The sequence below is a fragment of the Humulus lupulus genome, chromosome 7 (genome assembly GCF_963169125.1).
Source record: "Humulus lupulus chromosome 7, drHumLupu1.1, whole genome shotgun sequence".
Lineage (NCBI taxonomy): Eukaryota > Viridiplantae > Streptophyta > Magnoliopsida > Rosales > Cannabaceae > Humulus > Humulus lupulus.
The window spans coordinates 205,908,076-205,927,507 of NC_084799.1; the positions used below are offsets into that span (position 1 = coordinate 205,908,076).

General features: G+C 31.7%; 2 protein-coding genes across 2 annotated transcripts; both read right to left on the reverse strand.

The window, feature by feature from the left end:
• Positions 1-266: 266 nt before the first annotated feature.
• LOC133792650 (disease resistance protein RUN1-like) lies at positions 267-10,951 on the reverse strand. The gene is made up of 7 exons (XM_062230557.1): positions 10,259-10,951; positions 7,211-8,306; positions 5,939-5,970; positions 4,492-4,792; positions 1,778-3,979; positions 1,094-1,672; positions 267-724 (listed from the first exon to the last, which is right to left on the reverse strand). The coding sequence occupies exons 1-6, from the start codon at positions 10,804-10,806 to the stop codon at positions 1,142-1,144; spliced, it is 4,710 nt and encodes a 1,569-aa protein (XP_062086541.1). The 5' UTR covers positions 10,807-10,951; the 3' UTR covers positions 267-724; positions 1,094-1,141.
• A 952-nt stretch (positions 10,952-11,903) lies between these two features.
• On the reverse strand, positions 11,904-17,690 carry LOC133792651 (disease resistance protein RPV1-like). The gene is made up of 5 exons (XM_062230558.1): positions 16,726-17,690; positions 15,676-16,038; positions 12,962-15,163; positions 12,422-12,856; positions 11,904-11,975 (listed from the first exon to the last, which is right to left on the reverse strand). Exons 1-5 carry the CDS (start codon positions 17,656-17,658, stop codon positions 11,904-11,906), a joined length of 4,005 nt encoding a protein of 1,334 aa, XP_062086542.1. The 5' UTR covers positions 17,659-17,690.
• Positions 17,691-19,432: the final 1,742 nt, after the last annotated feature.

Here is a 19,432-nt window from a genome sequence, read left to right on the forward strand (position 1 = left end):
AATATGAGTTGTTTTGTTGTATTGTTTTTCAGGTTAGGCTTAGATCAGATCAACCCAAGACCATGATAGCCAATGTGTAGCTCAAAATATGAACAACAAGATCTTTTTCTGTTTGTCCATAGCAAGCTCCAACATAAAAGTTTTGCAACCAAATTTTGTAACATGTTATGATAGGCATTATTTGTTAGGACAACAAGAGAAACTGATGTTTGTTCGAAATTAACCATGCTTTTAATTTGCCTATAATTTAATTTAGCACAACAAAATGTCAACACAAATCGATATATAGTTATTGAGGAATACACAAGCATCAAGCTAATAGAGAAGCATCCCAACTAGGTCGGCACCCAACTCTAAAGCTATCTTATGCATTCTATCCAATATATATAAGAATACAGAGTTTAGGATTACAAATAAGAATCAAACAAACTAAACACCCCAAAATAAATCCATAACAAAACTATTAAATATATGCTATAACAAAGCCTCGTTAAAACCCCTAAAGAGTAAAACTCAGTGAGAAAAAGCTCTAGAGGGGAAAAAGAGTGCGATGCATTACAACGAAAATATATATAAAATGAAAGAACCCAAAAACTAGAAAGTCTTTTGAAACAAAAGAAGATAGCGAAGCAGTAGTTGAGGTCCACCACATAAAGTCGCAGAGAATTTTGGAAGCAACACCGTTATTAGCTGATTTGATTTCCTTTCTTGTAAATATGAGAGACTTGAACATGACAAAGGCATTAAAAAAGAGAACAACAAAAATCATTGAATAAATGATTCCTTCAACACAAAAAAACAGCTCCAACTTTCATACATTAACTTATAATTAGTACTTTATCACACAAAAGACAAAATAATTTGATTGTATATAATTTAATTTGACTAGAATGTATTTTCATCACCTTAATACATATCTATACATGTATATATATACCTGCTAAACCTGCCTAAAACTCGTGAAAATGCAATTATATTTTCCACAGAAAAATGAGCATATGTATTAAATTTATGTGATTGTAGAAATAATAAAAATAGCATGTTAATAACTAATAGTTTAATCAAATTGAAAAGGTTTACATATATATATTACCTGCAACGAGAAAGAAATACTAAGAAGACTTTGATATTTGAACTCAGTTTAAATGTGTGGTTCTGCTCTATCAAACTCCTTTGCATCTTGGCGATATACCAAGCGAACTCCACATTGTTTTATTCTCCCTTTGCCGGTGCTATCATTTGATTCCCCAAAGTAAAATTCAAAGAAAGCCTTGTCAACTCCAGATAAAAATTTCCAATTACCTTTTCGGTAAAGATACGATATGAACACATTGCCCGATGACCAGTCTAAAATGTCATTGTTGTCTACATTAGAATCTCCATCAGAATCATGAGTAGCTTTTTGTCGCAGTAGAATTGAACAGAATTTGGAACTTTGACCATCATTGCTTTTGAGATGGTATTCACAATTTAAGTCCACCACACCAGGATTTGAAGTGCACGGATCAAAATCAACGACAATGCATATAGCAAAGCCTAAGAAGCTGAAATAATTATCCGAAGAGGGAACCAAGTTTACTTCTATTGATGAACCCACAGATTGATAAGTAAACCATCGAGGAATTGCATTTCCTGAATAGCAAAAACTTGCTTTTGGACAACTTATTAAATCCTACAGTACATCACAAACAAGAGGCAATTATGTTATAATATTTTTCTGAAAAGCTATATATCAAATTTATTCGAACTATTCAATAAAATTAAGGAAGAGACATACCTGATCTTCTTCTTCACCATAATAACATTCATCACGCAAAATTTTGGAAATTTCGCGACACCGGTAAATATTATACTCAAAATATTGGCTCGCCAAAATATTATGCACCGAGTAAAATAGAAAGCACTCACAACAAGCGAATGGAATGCCGGCGCCACATTTGAGTCCATCAGAATGTAATATGAATAAAACATTTATACTTGTGATAGGGCAAGAACTTCTGCACTTGGAATTTTGAACTTCTGCACGTAATTGACTAGCAATGGCTTCACTGGGACCTGATAGTATTAATGAGGAAAAACCACAATATGACAAATTTTTTAGTTCTGGGTCATCAATAATGATTTTAGAAATGTTTCTCATATTGTAGATGTTGGTTGGAATAGACTTGAGATCTTTACATCTAGTTAAACCTAAATATTTAAGAGTAACTAGACGTTCAATTGATGGCGGTAGCACTTCAATCCCACTTCCATTTAAATAAAGTACCTCTAGCTTCTCCATAGGCTCCAAGATTTCTGGAAAGCTTTTCAATTGTGAGTAACCAATAACATATAATGTTGTAAGAGACTTCAGCTTGCAAATGGTGGTTGGAAGGCACTTGAGATTTTTGATATAGCGCAAGCTTAGCACATCAAGCACAACAAGATTCTCTATTGTTGATGGCATCTCTTCAATCCCTGTTTCATCTAAATAAAGTTTCTCTAGCTTCTCCATAGGCTCCAAGATTTCTGGAAAACTTTTCAATTGTGAGCAACCTCTCATATGTAATGCTGTAAGAGACTTCAGCTTGCAAATGGTGGTTGGAATACACTTGAGATTTTTGCAATCACACAAGTTTAGCTCATCAAGCACAACAAGATTCTCTATTGTTGATGGCATCACTTCAATCCCACTTTCATTTAACCAAAGCACTTCTAGCTTCTTCATAGGCTCCAAGATTTCTGGAAAACTTTTCAATTGTGAGCAACCACTCATATATAATGCTATAAGAGACTTCAGCTTGCAAATGGTGGTTGGAATACACTTGAGATTTTTGCAATTGCACAAGTTTAGCTCATCAAGCACAACAAGATTCTCTATTGTTGATGGCATCACTTCAATCCCACTTCCATTTAACCAAAGTTTCTTTAGCTTCTCCATAGGCTCCAAGATTTCTGGAAAGCTTTTCAATTGTGAGCAACCATGAACATATAATGTTGTAAGAGACTTCAACTTGCAAATGGTGGTTGGAAGGCACTTGAGATTTTTGCAGTAGGTGAAGTTGAACTCACGAAGCACAACAAGATTCTCTATTGTTGATGGCATCTCTTCAATCCCACTTTCATCTAAATAAAGTTTCTCTAGCTTCTCCATAGGCTCCAAGATTTCTGGAAAAAGTTTCAATCGTGAGCACTTTCCAAGATCTAGTCTCACAAGAGACTTCAACTTACATATGCTAGTTGGGAGGCTTTCAAGCTCTATACAACTATTCATGTATAAAATATGGAGACAAGGTAGACACTCAAAGGATGATGAATCCACTTGTTGTATTGATGTTCTACTCAAATCTAGTCCTTTTATATTTTTTGGAAGCTCGGGAAACTTTTCAATGGATTTACATCCAAACATATCTAGGTATTCCAATGACTCCAAATTACGAATACTAGTTGGAAGATTCTTGATACATTTACAATTACAGAGATCAAGCACAAGAAGATTTTTGAGATAGCCAATTGAGGAATGCAATTCTTTTATTGCAGTTGAACGCAAACATATGAATTTTATATTACCAGACATCACTGAAAGACTTCTAAGGTTGGAGCACCCTTTGAGATCAAGCAAGCAACTATAGGCCCCGTCTGTCCACACATAGTCCAATAGGGATGGGGTTATATTCATGAACACATCAGAATCTTGCTTAAGAGAATGTTGCTCAACAGATTGTCGCACAGCAAAATGTCGCACATTCTGGTGAATGCTTTTACGCTCATCATACACCTTATGATATATAAATTGTAGCATTAAACAATTATATTTGTGCATGACTTCGGATTCTTTCTCTGCATTATCAAGAATGTTGTGAAACCTTAACGGGGGAAGGTTAACTAAATTTGTACAACCATGGAGGCGCAGCATTTGAAGATTTGCTTTAGCGAGATTTGGAAAACAAGTCAGATTCTTTGAGTGAGAGAGATTGACATATTTCAAGTTGTTAACATCCTGCATGCATATATATTGCACGTGACAAAAAGAAAATGGATATTGAATCAAATCATCAATATATAAATATATATTACAATTCTCTTACAGGGACTTCACTTAAATCCTACCAGTGGGGTATCAGTGTTCTCGACCTTTGAACAGTTTTTGGCATGATTTTTTTTTATGACCGTGTATATTGTAGCTATTTAGAGCATTGGCGCGATTTTTAGAAAATTCTGAATAGTTTACATGTCGAAAACTAAGTTCAAACATGTTGCACGTGTGACTAATTTTTTTTATGCGCGTGGAAAAAACCTAGTTCTCGGTACTGTAAACTATTTAGAATTTTCTGAAATTTTGCAGGATGCTCTAAACAACTACAATATACACGGTCATAAAAAAAAATCACGCTGAAAACTGTTCATGAGTCGAGAACTGAAGAACCCTACCAATAGAACTTAAAGTGAAACCCCCAGAAAACATGCTCCATCAATAAAATTTATATAAAAGTATAACATTATTTTACATACCTGAGTTTCATTCCACAGTTTCTTAAGTTGGCTTCGAACCATACTAAGATGAACAAGATTATGCGGTGTGAAATTTGACCCTAAAGATTCCAAAGGGTAGTAGTACCATTCCAAGAATCTAAGCTTATCGGGAAAAGTGCCATCAAGACCACGAGGGAATTCAAATTCAATTTGCGAATTTTTCTTCAGTAGTTTAAGCAATCTTAGGCATGGTACTTTTTTAAAGGTTGAAGGGTCCAAGCTTATCACCTCTGTAAATTGTACTCTATCACCAATATCACCATCAAAAAATTCTTCACTTCTATTGTCTCATACTCTATCGCCACCATCAACTTGATATACTCCTTCAATTGTGGTAGTAGCCTAAGAATTGAAAATTTCAATTAAATTAAATGCTCATACATATATTTTTTTCAATTTATGTAACACATAATTTCTTATATCAAAATTAGATTTTTTTTTCAAATAGTTTAATAGTGGTACATATATTCATTTTATTTACTTTTCGGTTTATTATATTGATAAGAATGAAATTACGAATATAGTGTTGTTATTTGACACCTTAAGGTGTCCAACACCACATGAGGTAGCATCTCATGATTGGTTAATGATACTCTATAATATTTATTAAATTCAAATATGTGGCACTCGATATTAGATTGCACCAATAACATAATATCATCTCCTTGTGGTGTTGGGCACCAATCACTACAAAAAATAAGTCTTTTAGCTACTAATATATTAGTAGCAAATAATATCTTTTTGGTAGCTAATATAGTTTTTGCTACTAAAATTTTTTGGTAGCTAGTTCGTAGCTAATACTCCGTCGCTAAAAGTATTTTGCTACCAAAAAAATTAGTAGCAAGTGCTCTTTATTTGCTACTAATTTTTTGTAGCAATACATATTATATTTAGTAGCAAAATACTTAGATTTTGCATCGCTAATTTTGTTTTTGCTACCACAAAATGGTAGCAAATGTTTTAATCGAGTAATTAACATAATGATTAATTAGTAATATGATTTTGATGGTATATTAATTGGTAGCAATATATTTTAAAATTGGTAGTTAAAAAAATATTTTCTACTAGCAAATTGACAAATATTTTATTTGGTAATTTGTATTGTATTTTTTCTTTGTTCTTTTTGCAATTAATTAATTATAATTATTCAATAATTTTAATGTAAATAAAATATCATGAAAAATATCAAAATAAATATAAACTTATGATAAATATATATTATATACATTACATTGATGACGAAAACAAAGAAGGATAGATTAAGTAAAAATATTACAACTTTACAAGGTACAAAATTCATATACAAGATGCAAGGATTTCTGGATTAATTAATAAAAGAAATTAAAAAATCGTGTAATGCATAGTGGCTTTCCTCCAAATTCAAGTGTAGAACATCAGCTATTTAATCTTCAATCTACCAGCTAACACTATAAACATCTTCAATCTTTCGCGCCAATTCTGTACAAAGGGAAAAATATATAATTATGATGAATTATCAATGAAATAACTGAACATTCATACATTTTCGAGTAAGACATTGCAGAGAGAAGAAATATATAACTATAAGAGAGAGAGATATATGTTGCTAGTAGATGAATTATATGAGAGAGAGAGAGATGCGACATTGCTAGATTCCTTTGCTTCAATGTCAAGAATGATAAGTATTTAATTCTTTATATATGCATATATATATACATATATTTATATATTGATGATATATTCTATAAATAGGAGCAGTTTCTAGAGAGTGATTATTAGTGGTGAGACAGAGTGTGGGAGACAGAGTAGTGGGTAGTTTTTCAAGATAGTGAAAAATAGTATAAGTTATATAACTTAAATTTATATATTGATAGTAAACTATATTGAATATTATATTTATTATACGTGTTAATAATTTTATAAGTATATATTATTATACATAATTTTAAATAATTATAACTATATGGATGTATAATTATAATTATTATGTCATTAAACAAATTTTTACATATATTTTAAGCAGAAGTATGATTTATTAAGTTATTATTAAGTAGTGTATTATATGTGTATACTTTTAGCTATTAATAATTTAGTAGCATAATATTGTGGTTCAAATATTATTTTTGCTACAAATAAATAATTAGTAGCAAAAAATTTCAATAATTTAACAAAAATAAATTTTACTTTTTGCTACTAAAAGATTAGTAGCTAAACAATGTATGTTTTGCTACCAAAACAAAATAGTAGCAAATAATATATAAAGTTGTGAATTTTATATTTTGGCGCCAATAGATTTAGCTACCAAAAGAAAATGGGTAGCTAAATTTAGTAAATAGCTACTAATAATTTTGGTAGTAGAAATATTTGGTCTTATATTTTTATATTTTGTAACTAAATTATTTTGCTACCATAATTCAATAGCAAAATATAATTAATTGCTACCAATGAAAACAGTACTTCATCTTATAAATAAAAATTCCAATAATTGACTACAAATCTAAACTATTTACTAAAGTTCTAACTGATAGAGAAAATAAATAAATTAATTCAAGAAAATTAAGTGATGTTAAAATTAAGATATATAGAGGTAATAAATGATATTATTAGATGAAGTCTGAACTGATAGAGATAATAATGAAATTAAGGGTAACTTATTTAAGAGAATACGTACGAAATAATTCACGCATATATATATATATATATATTAATTAGTGCTTACCTTATCATTCTTCAAGACGTGGCAAATATCTTTAGACATCAATAATCTACTTTGATTTTGCAAATGATTACGACCTAACCCACGAGCAATGGACTGGCCCATTTCATGTAACAAATCATGCACTTGAAGGACTAGCCCATGAGCAAATGTGCTTTTAGATATAGTTATCAAACACTTGTCAACAAGAACTCCAATAACAGCATCAAAAGAACCACGACCACCCAATTTATCTTTCACAAAATCTTTGTCCTGACCTCGAAAGAAACATGCTATAACAAGAAATATGCTCTTCTCTTTTTCTTCCAGTCCATCAAAACTTACTTTTAGTACCTTTTGTACTCCTTGATCGGGTTCTACTTGTTTCAGCTTACTCAACAAGCTTTGCCCTTCATTCATACTCTTTAAATAAAGATCAGAACCCAAGACTTTAAGAGCAATTGGAAGACCTTTAGCATAGTCTACAAACTTTCTTGAAAATTCTCTCTCCTTTTCTTCAACATTTTCCCTTTTGAAAGCATGCAACAAGAAGAGTTGAAGAGCTTCTTCTTCATTTAGTCTCTGTAAGTCGTATATGTTTTCGTTGCCTCTAACAATATTTCGAAGTACTTGTTTATTTCTGCTTGTTATGATAACTTTACTTTCAGAGTTTAACCAATCATGTTCATCTTCAAGTAAAGCTTCATATTGTTCCAAGCTATCCACATCATCAAGAACTAACAGCAACTTTTTATGACTTAGCATTCTCTTTTTTGCATAATCCAAATCTCCATTTTCTTCCTTTGATAGTCTTTTGATAAAATCTTTTGCCAAATGATTTGATCCATTTTTTTCGATTTCTTCTCGAACATTTTTTAAAATGCACCCATGATCAAATTGATGACGAGACCGTTCGAATACAACTTCAGCTAGGGTGGTCTTACCCAGCCCGCCCATGCCACAAATTCCTACCTTGGAAGCATTTGCTAACAATTTGTCGAGATCTTTAACACGCTTATCGATTCCAACCAAGCCTTTCTCTAAATAATCAATTGAAGATGGAGTTTTCAATTTCCCTCTAATATGTTTGACAATTTCGTCAACTAACTCAGCATCATTCCTAGATTATATTATATTAATTATAGTTAAAATACACGCTATAATGAAAATTAATGCAGTAATAGTAAAGGTATGTTATATATGCAATAAATTAAAATTCCTAGATTTTGTGTACAGTTAAATAATTTATGTAAATTGGTACACTAATACAAAATATTATAATTGGTGGAGTACTGTCGAAAAAATTTGAGAGAGAACTTGAAGATTTTGTTGAAAACTAATGATAATATGGGAGATAATATTATGATGGACGAGACTTTTCTATAGAACTCAACTTGTGTTTTTGGCTTGATACAAAATTGTGGGATTACATCCTAATTTACAAGATTCTATAGACTTTTCTAGAAACGCAATTAAATTATTAGCTAGTAGATTATTCTAGATAATTCTCATTTACTAAATGAGAGTTTTAGAATACTAAAAGCTCAACAACCTCTAGTAAATACATGAACATTCTAGAAACTCTAGTAAATACATGAAGACTTTGTTGAAAACTAATGTTAATATGGGAAATAATATTATGATGGAAGAGGTTTTTTTATAGAACTTAACTTGAGTTTTGGCTTAATACAAAATGGTGGGACTACATCTCTATTTATAGGATAGATTTTTCTAAAAACACAATTAAATTATTAGCTAGTAGATTAATCTAGACAATTCTCATTTACTAAGAAATGAAAGTTCCAAAATACTAAAGACTCGAACTCTTATAAATATATGAACATTCTAGAAACTTTAATAAATACATAAAAGACACTAGAAGCTCTAGTAAATACATAAAAAATCTAAAATCAAGTTTAATAGTTCAACAAGTACATTTAAATGAAAAGATGAAATATTTACAAGTTTTGTTGAAAATCAATATACATATAGGACAATTCTTTTATAAGAGCTTCACTTTAAGCCCTACCGGTGGAGTTCTCAATGTTTCTCGACTCGTGAACAATTTTCGGCGCGATTTTTTTTTTATGACCGTATATATTGTAGCTATTTAGAACATCATGCAAATTTCAAAAAATTCCAAATAGTTTACAGTACCGAAAACATGATTCAAACATGTTGTTTTCCACATGCATAAAAAAAATTAATCACGCGTGCAATATGTTTGAACCTAGTTTTCGGTATTGTAAAATATTCAGAATTTTCTAAAAATCGCGCCGAAACTCTAAATAGCTACAATATACACTGTCATACAAAAAATCGTGTCAAAAACTGTTTATAGGTCGATAACCCTAAGAGTCCAATTCTCTCCCTATATATATACTAGATACAAACAACGTGCAATATACACGTTTTGCTTGGTTTTATTTATAAAATTTATTAATTATTTTTATTAAATTTATATTAATGTCATATAAATTTTAAATAAATATCTTATTTTAATTAAATAATTTATTTATTTTTGTTCAAGTTTATGTTTGTTCTAGCTTTTGAATTTGAGAGTGACAACAAAAAATTGTATATTATACATTTAATATAATGTTAAATATTATACATGGATTTTAAATTTAAGTTTCTTGCTAGTTTTTTTTAAAAGTAATTTGTTACTAATTAACAATAGATTATATTATATGTTTAATATGATATTCTAATAAGTGTATTTAAGTTTAATTAAGTTTTATTTAAGTTAAAAAATGTATAATTTTATTATTTTTAAATAATTATTATTGTAAAATATCTAAAAAATATTTTATTTTAATTATTTATTATTTTTAAATAATTATTATTGTAAATATCTCAAAAATATCATATTTTAATTATTTATTTTATTTTATTTAAATTTAATTAGAATTTACAATTTACCGTTAAATATAAAAATATTCTGTTAAAATTAACATTAAAAAAAAAAAAGAAAAAACCGTTAAAACAAAAAAATTTCGTTATCTGCGTAACACTTTTTATATAAAATAGATATAAATATATACATATAATAGAATTGAATTTAGAGAGAACCTGTTGTCCTTTTCTGAAACGTGCCATCCAGAAAGACTAGCTGCTTCAGTTAGAGCACTCCTCCATTTTCGTGTTTTGGTATCAGAAAAACGCTGTTCAAGTTTCACAAACGCATCTGCATAACTTTCTTTCTGTCTGCGCACATTAGCTGGATCAACATTATAAAACACAGGCAGAACCATTTGCATCTCCTCTTTCTTACATTGGATAATATGCTCAAGCTCGTCCAAGCACCACGACGAAGTCGCATAATTTGTCGAGAAAATAACTATAGAGAATTTGGAGTCCTCAATGGCATCCAAAAGAGCTTTGGAAATCTCTTCTCCTCTCTCAAGTCTATTGTCGATGTACGTTTCAATCCCTCTTTCCTTGAGTGCTTTCTCAAGATGACTAGTAATAGTTCTGCGGGTATCTTCTCCTCTGAAACTGATAAAAACATCGTACTTCTTCTTCTTCTGATGCTGATCATCATCTGCATCCATACTTGGCTTCAAAGAGAGGTCAACATGATTAATATTTGGGTGGGGACCAGACACATCTTCATTCATTTTTGCACTATAATATAATTCCGTTTTTCATCACAAGAAATTGGGTGGGGATTATAAAGAGCTTAAGAGATGTATCTTGGTTTGAAAAGCAGAGAGTATTTAGTGCAAGTTATTGACTGGAAAAGTATTTTATTTTTCTTTTCTTTGACTAACTATTCCTCGAACCTTCCCGAACTTGCCCTTAACAAAAGAAAAGTAAGTAGTCAAAGCACTGTACCCTTTTGTTTGTCAGAAAACGTGTTACCATGAGTAATGACCATATGCATTGTATTTTTACCCTTTATTTTAAATATATACCCTATAAATATTCTTTAATTTTTCAACAAAGTAACCCTCACTTTATTGGAAATTTATTTGGTAAGGTATTCAAAAAGAGCCGTATCGGTAGGTTTCTTTTGTGTTATCAACTTTTGAACAGTTTTCGGTGTAATTTTTTTTTATGACCGTGTATGTTGTAGTTATTTAGAGTATCCTGCAAATTTTCATAAAATTCTGAATAATTTAGAGTGCCTAAAACTAAGTTCAAACATGCTATTTTCCACGCGCATAAAAAAATTAGTCACGCGTGCAACAACCTATTTTTATACTAGTTTTCGGCACTGTAAATTATTCGGAATTTTCTGAAAAATTTACAGGATGTTCTAAATAACTATAATATACATAGTCATAAAAAAAATTGTGCCAAAAACTATTTACAGGTTGAGAATACAAAAAAGCCCTACCGATAAGATAAGGCTCTTTTTGAAGTCTCTACCGTAGAATTATCCCACTTTATTTTTCCAATTATTATATTTTGAAAGTAGCGAAATATTTTTTTTGAAATTCTGTAACCAAATGCAGTCTGTGCCAGAGCATATGGCATGTGATGAATATTGACCATAAATATTATTTTTAATATGAATACTTATTATTTTTTCTCAATTTTTCTTTTTCAAATTGTTAGGTTTTAGAACTGTATTTACTAGTAAAGTGGTGTTTGAAAAAACTGACTGGAAAATGGTTTTTTTTTCTTTCTTTTCCTGTTAAACATTTCTACGAAACTTCAGAACTTGCGAAGTAGTACAATTATTACTGAGTGAAATTACAAAGAAAAGTTGTCAATCAAAACAGCAATACTCCATAGAAATAGCAGGAGAAGTCCTTTTGTTTATCAGAGACCATGTGATGATCTATTCACTATTCAAGAAAATATAAAATTATGTTTACTTATTTATATGATGATGTTGAACATACAATAGGACCCCATTAGCTAGCTAGAGACAGACTAAGCCAATGCTATTATTAATTGCATTGAATATTTAACCTAATATTTAACCTATTATTAATTGCGTTAAACTTGGATCACATAATAAACACAATAGAATGCCTAGATGTTTCAAGTAAATAAGATTATGAATAATTAATAAAGAGACACGCTTGAAATTTCAACACAGTACAGGTGACTTTAGTTCAGATTGCTACATAAATATATAACGTTTTTTTTTCAATTATTTTTCATATTAATACAAGACATATATACATATATTTCCAATTGGGACAAAAATTTGGTGAATTTTTCTATGACTTTAACATAATTGCAAGGCTCTAAAGTGAGTCTTGGTATTTGGTAGAAGACCAAGACTTTTGCCGTGAGATTTACTACAAGATTAAGGTCAACTCCAGATAAAAATTTCCAATTACCTTTTCGGTAAAGATACGATATGAACACATTGCCCGATGACCAGTCTAAAATGTCATTGTTGTCTACATTAGAATCTCCATCAGAATCATGAGTAGCTTTTTGTCGCAGTAGAATTGAACAGAATTTGGAACTTTGACCATCATTGCTTTTGAGATGGTATTCACAATTTAAGTCCACCACACCAGGATTTGAAGTGCACGGATCAAAATCAACGACAATGCATATAGCAAAGCCTAAGAAGCTGAAATAATTATCCGAAGAGGGAACCAAGTTTACTTCTATTGATGAACCCACAGATTGATAAGTAAACCATCGAGGAATTGCATTTCCTGAATAGCAAAAACTTGCTTTTGGACAACTTATTAAATCCTACAGTACATCACAAACAAGAGGCAATTATGTTATAATATTTTTCTGAAAAGCTATATATCAAATTTATTCGAACTATTCAATAAAATTAAGGAAGAGACATACCTGATCTTCTTCTTCACCATAATAACATTCATCACGCAAAATTTTGGAAATTTCGCGACACCGGTAAATATTATACTCAAAATATTGGCTCGCCAAAATATTATGCACCGAGTAAAATAGAAAGCACTCACAACAAGCGAATGGAATGCCGGCGCCACATTTGAGTCCATCAGAATGTAATATGAATAAAACATTTATACTTGTGATAGGGCAAGAACTTCTGCACTTGGAATTTTGAACTTCTGCACGTAATTGACTAGCAATGGCTTCACTGGGACCTGATAGTATTAATGAGGAAAAACCACAATATGACAAATTTTTTAGTTCTGGGTCATCAATAATGATTTTAGAAATGTTTCTCATATTGTAGATGTTGGTTGGAATAGACTTGAGATCTTTACATCTAGTTAAACCTAAATATTTAAGAGTAACTAGACGTTCAATTGATGGCGGTAGCACTTCAATCCCACTTCCATTTAAATAAAGTACCTCTAGCTTCTCCATAGGCTCCAAGATTTCTGGAAAGCTTTTCAATTGTGAGTAACCAATAACATATAATGTTGTAAGAGACTTCAGCTTGCAAATGGTGGTTGGAAGGCACTTGAGATTTTTGATATAGCGCAAGCTTAGCACATCAAGCACAACAAGATTCTCTATTGTTGATGGCATCTCTTCAATCCCTGTTTCATCTAAATAAAGTTTCTCTAGCTTCTCCATAGGCTCCAAGATTTCTGGAAAACTTTTCAATTGTGAGCAACCTCTCATATGTAATGCTGTAAGAGACTTCAGCTTGCAAATGGTGGTTGGAATACACTTGAGATTTTTGCAATCACACAAGTTTAGCTCATCAAGCACAACAAGATTCTCTATTGTTGATGGCATCACTTCAATCCCACTTTCATTTAACCAAAGCACTTCTAGCTTCTTCATAGGCTCCAAGATTTCTGGAAAACTTTTCAATTGTGAGCAACCACTCATATATAATGCTATAAGAGACTTCAGCTTGCAAATGGTGGTTGGAATACACTTGAGATTTTTGCAATTGCACAAGTTTAGCTCATCAAGCACAACAAGATTCTCTATTGTTGATGGCATCACTTCAATCCCACTTCCATTTAACCAAAGTTTCTTTAGCTTCTCCATAGGCTCCAAGATTTCTGGAAAGCTTTTCAATTGTGAGCAACCATGAACATATAATGTTGTAAGAGACTTCAACTTGCAAATGGTGGTTGGAAGGCACTTGAGATTTTTGCAGTAGGTGAAGTTGAACTCACGAAGCACAACAAGATTCTCTATTGTTGATGGCATCTCTTCAATCCCACTTTCATCTAAATAAAGTTTCTCTAGCTTCTCCATAGGCTCCAAGATTTCTGGAAAAAGTTTCAATCGTGAGCACTTTCCAAGATCTAGTCTCACAAGAGACTTCAACTTACATATGCTAGTTGGGAGGCTTTCAAGCTCTATACAACTATTCATGTATAAAATATGGAGACAAGGTAGACACTCAAAGGATGATGAATCCACTTGTTGTATTGATGTTCTACTCAAATCTAGTCCTTTTATATTTTTTGGAAGCTCGGGAAACTTTTCAATGGATTTACATCCAAACATATCTAGGTATTCCAATGACTCCAAATTACGAATACTAGTTGGAAGATTCTTGATACATTTACAATTACAGAGATCAAGCACAAGAAGATTTTTGAGATAGCCAATTGAGGAATGCAATTCTTTTATTGCAGTTGAACGCAAACATATGAATTTTATATTACCAGACATCACTGAAAGACTTCTAAGGTTGGAGCACCCTTTGAGATCAAGCAAGCAACTATAGGCCCCGTCTGTCCACACATAGTCCAATAGGGATGGGGTTATATTCATGAACACATCAGAATCTTGCTTAAGAGAATGTTGCTCAACAGATTGTCGCACAGCAAAATGTCGCACATTCTGGTGAATGCTTTTACGCTCATCATACACCTTATGATATATAAATTGTAGCATTAAACAATTATATTTGTGCATGACTTCGGATTCTTTCTCTGCATTATCAAGAATGTTGTGAAACCTTAACGGGGGAAGGTTAACTAAATTTGTACAACCATGGAGGCGCAGCATTTGAAGATTTGCTTTAGCGAGATTTGGAAAACAAGTCAGATTCTTTGAGTGAGAGAGATTGACATATTTCAAGTTGTTAACATCCTGCATGCATATATATTGCACGTGACAAAAAGAAAATGGATATTGAATCAAATCATCAATATATAAATATATATTACAATTCTCTTACAGGGACTTCACTTAAATCCTACCAGTGGGGTATCAGTGTTCTCGACCTTTGAACAGTTTTTGGCATGATTTTTTTTTATGACCGTGTATATTGTAGCTATTTAGAGCATTGGCGCGATTTTTAGAAAATTCTGAATAGTTTACATGTCGAAAACTAAGTTCAAACATGTTGCACGTGTGACTAATTTTTTTTATGCGCGTGGAAAAAACCTAGTTCTCGGTACTGTAAACTATTTAGAATTTTCTGAAATTTTGCAGGATGCTCTAAACAACTACAATATACACGGTCATAAAAAAAAATCACGCTGAAAACTGTTCATGAGTCGAGAACTGAAGAACCCTACCAATAGAACTTAAAGTGAAACCCCCAGAAAACATGCTCCATCAATAAAATTTATATAAAAGTATAAAATTATTTGACAAACCTGAGTTTCATTCCATAGTTTCTTAAGTTGGCTTCGAACCATACTAAGATGAACAAGATTATGCGGTGTAAAATTTGACCCTAAAGATTCCAAAGGGTAGTAGTACCATTCCAAGAATCTAAGCTTATCGGGAAAAGTGCCATCAAGACCACGAGGGAATTCAAATCCAATTTGGGAATTTTTCTTCAGTAGTTTAAGCAATCTTAGACATGGTACTTTTTTAAAGGTTGAAGGGTCCAAGCTTATCACCTCTATAAATTGTACTCTATCGCCAATATCACCATCAAAAAATTCTTCACTTCTATTGTCTCGTACTCTATTGGCACCATCAACTTGATATACTCCTTCAATTGTGGTAGTAGCCTAAGAATTGAAAATTTCAATTAAATTAAATGCTCATACATACATTTTTTTTCAATTTATGTAACACATAATTTCTTATATCAAAATTAGATTTATTTTTTTTCAATTAGTTTAATAGTGGTACATATATTCATTTTATTTACTTCTCAATTTATTATATTGATAAGAATGAAATACAATTACGAATATAGTGTTATGACTAGTTAGTGATTCTATAATATTTATTAAATTCAAATGTGTGGCACTCGATATTGGATTGTACCAATAACATAATATCATCTCCTTGTGGTGTTGGGCACCAATAATGCCTTTTAGCAATTCTCTTACTAATAATAGTGATTCCTTGCCACTTGAGAGTAACTCATATATGTAATTGGGTGTGTGAGTGTGAAGGAAGGGATCTAATATGTACTCAATGAAAATAGTACTTTATCTTATAAATATAAATTCCAATAATTGACTGCATATCTAAACCATTTACTGAAGCTCTAACTGATAGAGAAAATAAATAAATTAATTCAAGAAAATTAAGTGAGGTTAAAATTAAGATATATAGAGGTAACAAATGATATTATTAGATGAAGTCTGAACTAGATAATAATAAAATTAAGGGTAACTTATTTAAGAGAATACATATGAAATAATCCACGCACATATATATATATATATATATTAATTAGTGCTTACCATATTATTCTTCAAGACGTGGCAAATATCTTTAGACATCCATAATCTACTATGATTTTGCAAATGATTACGATCTGACCCACGAGCAATGGACTGGCCCATTTCTTGTAACAAATCATGCATTTGAAGGACTGGCCCATGAGCAAATGTGCTTTTAGATATAGTTATCAAACACTTGTCAACAAGAACTCCAATATCAGCATCAAAAGAACCACGATCATCCAATATATCTTTCACAAAATATTTGTCCTGACCTCGAAAGAAACACGCTATATCAAGAAATATGCTCTTCTCTTTTTCTTCCAGTCCATCAAAACTTACTTTTAGTACCTTTTGTACTCCTTGATCGGGTTCTACTTGTTTCAGCTTACTCAACAAGCTTTGCCATGCATTCATACTCTTTAAATAAAGATCAGAACCCAAGACTTTAAGAGCAATTGGAAGACCTTTAGCATAGTCTACAAACTTTCTTGAAAATTCTATCTTCTTTTCTTCAACAATTTCCCTTTTGAAAGCATGCAATAAGAAGAGCTTAAGAGCTTCTTCTTCATTTAGTATCTGTAAGTCGTATATGTTTTTGTTGCCTCTAACAATATTTCGAACTACTTGTTTATTTCTGCTTGTTATGATAACTTTACTTTCAGAGTTTAACCAATCACGTTCATCTTTAAGCAAAGCTTCATAATGTTCCAAGCAATCCACATCATCAAGAACTAACAACAACTTTTTCCGACTTAGCATTTTCTTTTTTGCATCATCCAAATCTCCATTTTCTTCCTTTGATAGTCTTTTGACAAAATCTTTTGCCAAATGATTTGATCCATTTTTTTCGATTTGTTCTCGAACATCTTTTAAAATGCACCCATGATCAAATTGATGACGAGACCGTTCGAATACAATTTCAGCTAGGGTGGTCTTACCCAACCCGCCCATGCCACAAATTCCTACCTTGGAAGCATTTGCTAACAATTCTCAGCAACTTCAACACCTGTCAATATAATTGGACATTGTGGTGCTCGTTCCCTTGCCCTAGCTGCTGTATATTTCTTCTTTCTATAACGGTGTTCTTGTGGTAGAAATCGAATATGATTGCAAAAGGACATTGTTTTAATATGCTTCAACCAAACAACATTTGAGTGTTCGCCACAAACAGGACAACCATACTTCCCTTTAGTTGCACATCCAGCTAGGTTTCCATAAGCTGGAAAATCATTTATGGTCCATAGCAACATGGCCCTTAAATTAAAAAACTTCTTTGTAGGGATATCATATGTATAAACACCATTCCATAATTCTAGTAACTCGTCTATTAAGGGCTCTAAGTAAACATTTATGTCATTCTCGGGTTGTTTAGGTCCAAGAATCAACATAGATAGAAAGGTAAATTCATCCTTCATGCACAATGCAGGTGGCAGATTATATACAACGAGCATTATAGGCCAACAACTATACGTAGAACTCATATTTTTGTAAGGATTGATCCCATCAGCAGCAAGTCCTAATCGAAGGTTGTTAGGTTCAAGTTGAAAATCTGGCCATCTCTCATAAACTGCATCCCAAGCCTCTGAATCTATTGGGTGCCACATTTTCTCGTTTGTTCTTTTATGGGTTGAATGCCATTTTAAGCTTAAAGTCGTCTCTTCTTTTCTAAACATCCTTTGAAACCTTGGTATAATACGAAAATATCTCAACAATTTTGCAGGCTGCCCTTGTAGAATCTCTTTTATCTGTTCATTTTGCTTCCATCTTGGATATTGACAAGTGGGACATACTTGGGCATCAGCATTCTCTTTTGTATACAAAGAACAATCATTGACACAAGCATGGATATGCTTATAGCTCAGATCAAACATCTTTAGAAACTTTTTAACTACATACATTGATGTCAGTGGGAGATTATCTTTCGGCAACATTTCTTTGATCATCTCCAACATCTCACTAAAGCCAACATCTGAGATTCCATGCTTTGTTTTTAGATTATACAGCCCAACGATAGAAGAAATTTTTGTATACTTTGAACATCCTTCATACAATGGAGATTCAGCATCTGCTAATAGACTATGAAAATCAGCATCATTGTTATCGTCACCAAAATCATTGGCGTTACTTGAAAATACTCCCGCTGCTCGAAATAAATCATATTCAAAACTTGTGTTTGTCGTGCTGCTTTGAACTGGATCTTCCCCATGATGAAACCATGTTTTGTAAGATTGGTCCATGCCCCACAAAACTAAGTGTTCGACAACTTCGTCTGAAATTTGATGTCTTAGATTGTGACATTTGTTGCATGGGCAAAGAATCTTGGCTGGAAATCCGAGATTTGTCATGGCTGTCTTAACAAACTCCCTAGCTTTTTGCTCATATTCCACCGTCGCTCTACAATTTTAGAGCACACTTCAATAATCAAGCAATGAAACTTAAGCTTATACCCAAAATAAACTATATGATTTTGTCACTCTCATTTCAATCAATCTTTCTTGGAACACAATGCACTCGTAAAAGAAAAACAGCTAAGGTTTCGAAAGTATTTTGCTTAAATGAGGCACTGCAAAAGGAAAGGTTCTCTCTCATTTCGGATTTGTGCTCTTACACTCTCCATTCCGTTTGTAGGAGGTAAATATATATATATTTATATTACTTATATATATAAATGACATCTTTTAATTAGTAATAGTATGTGAATGTTTTTCTTAATTTTAATTTATAT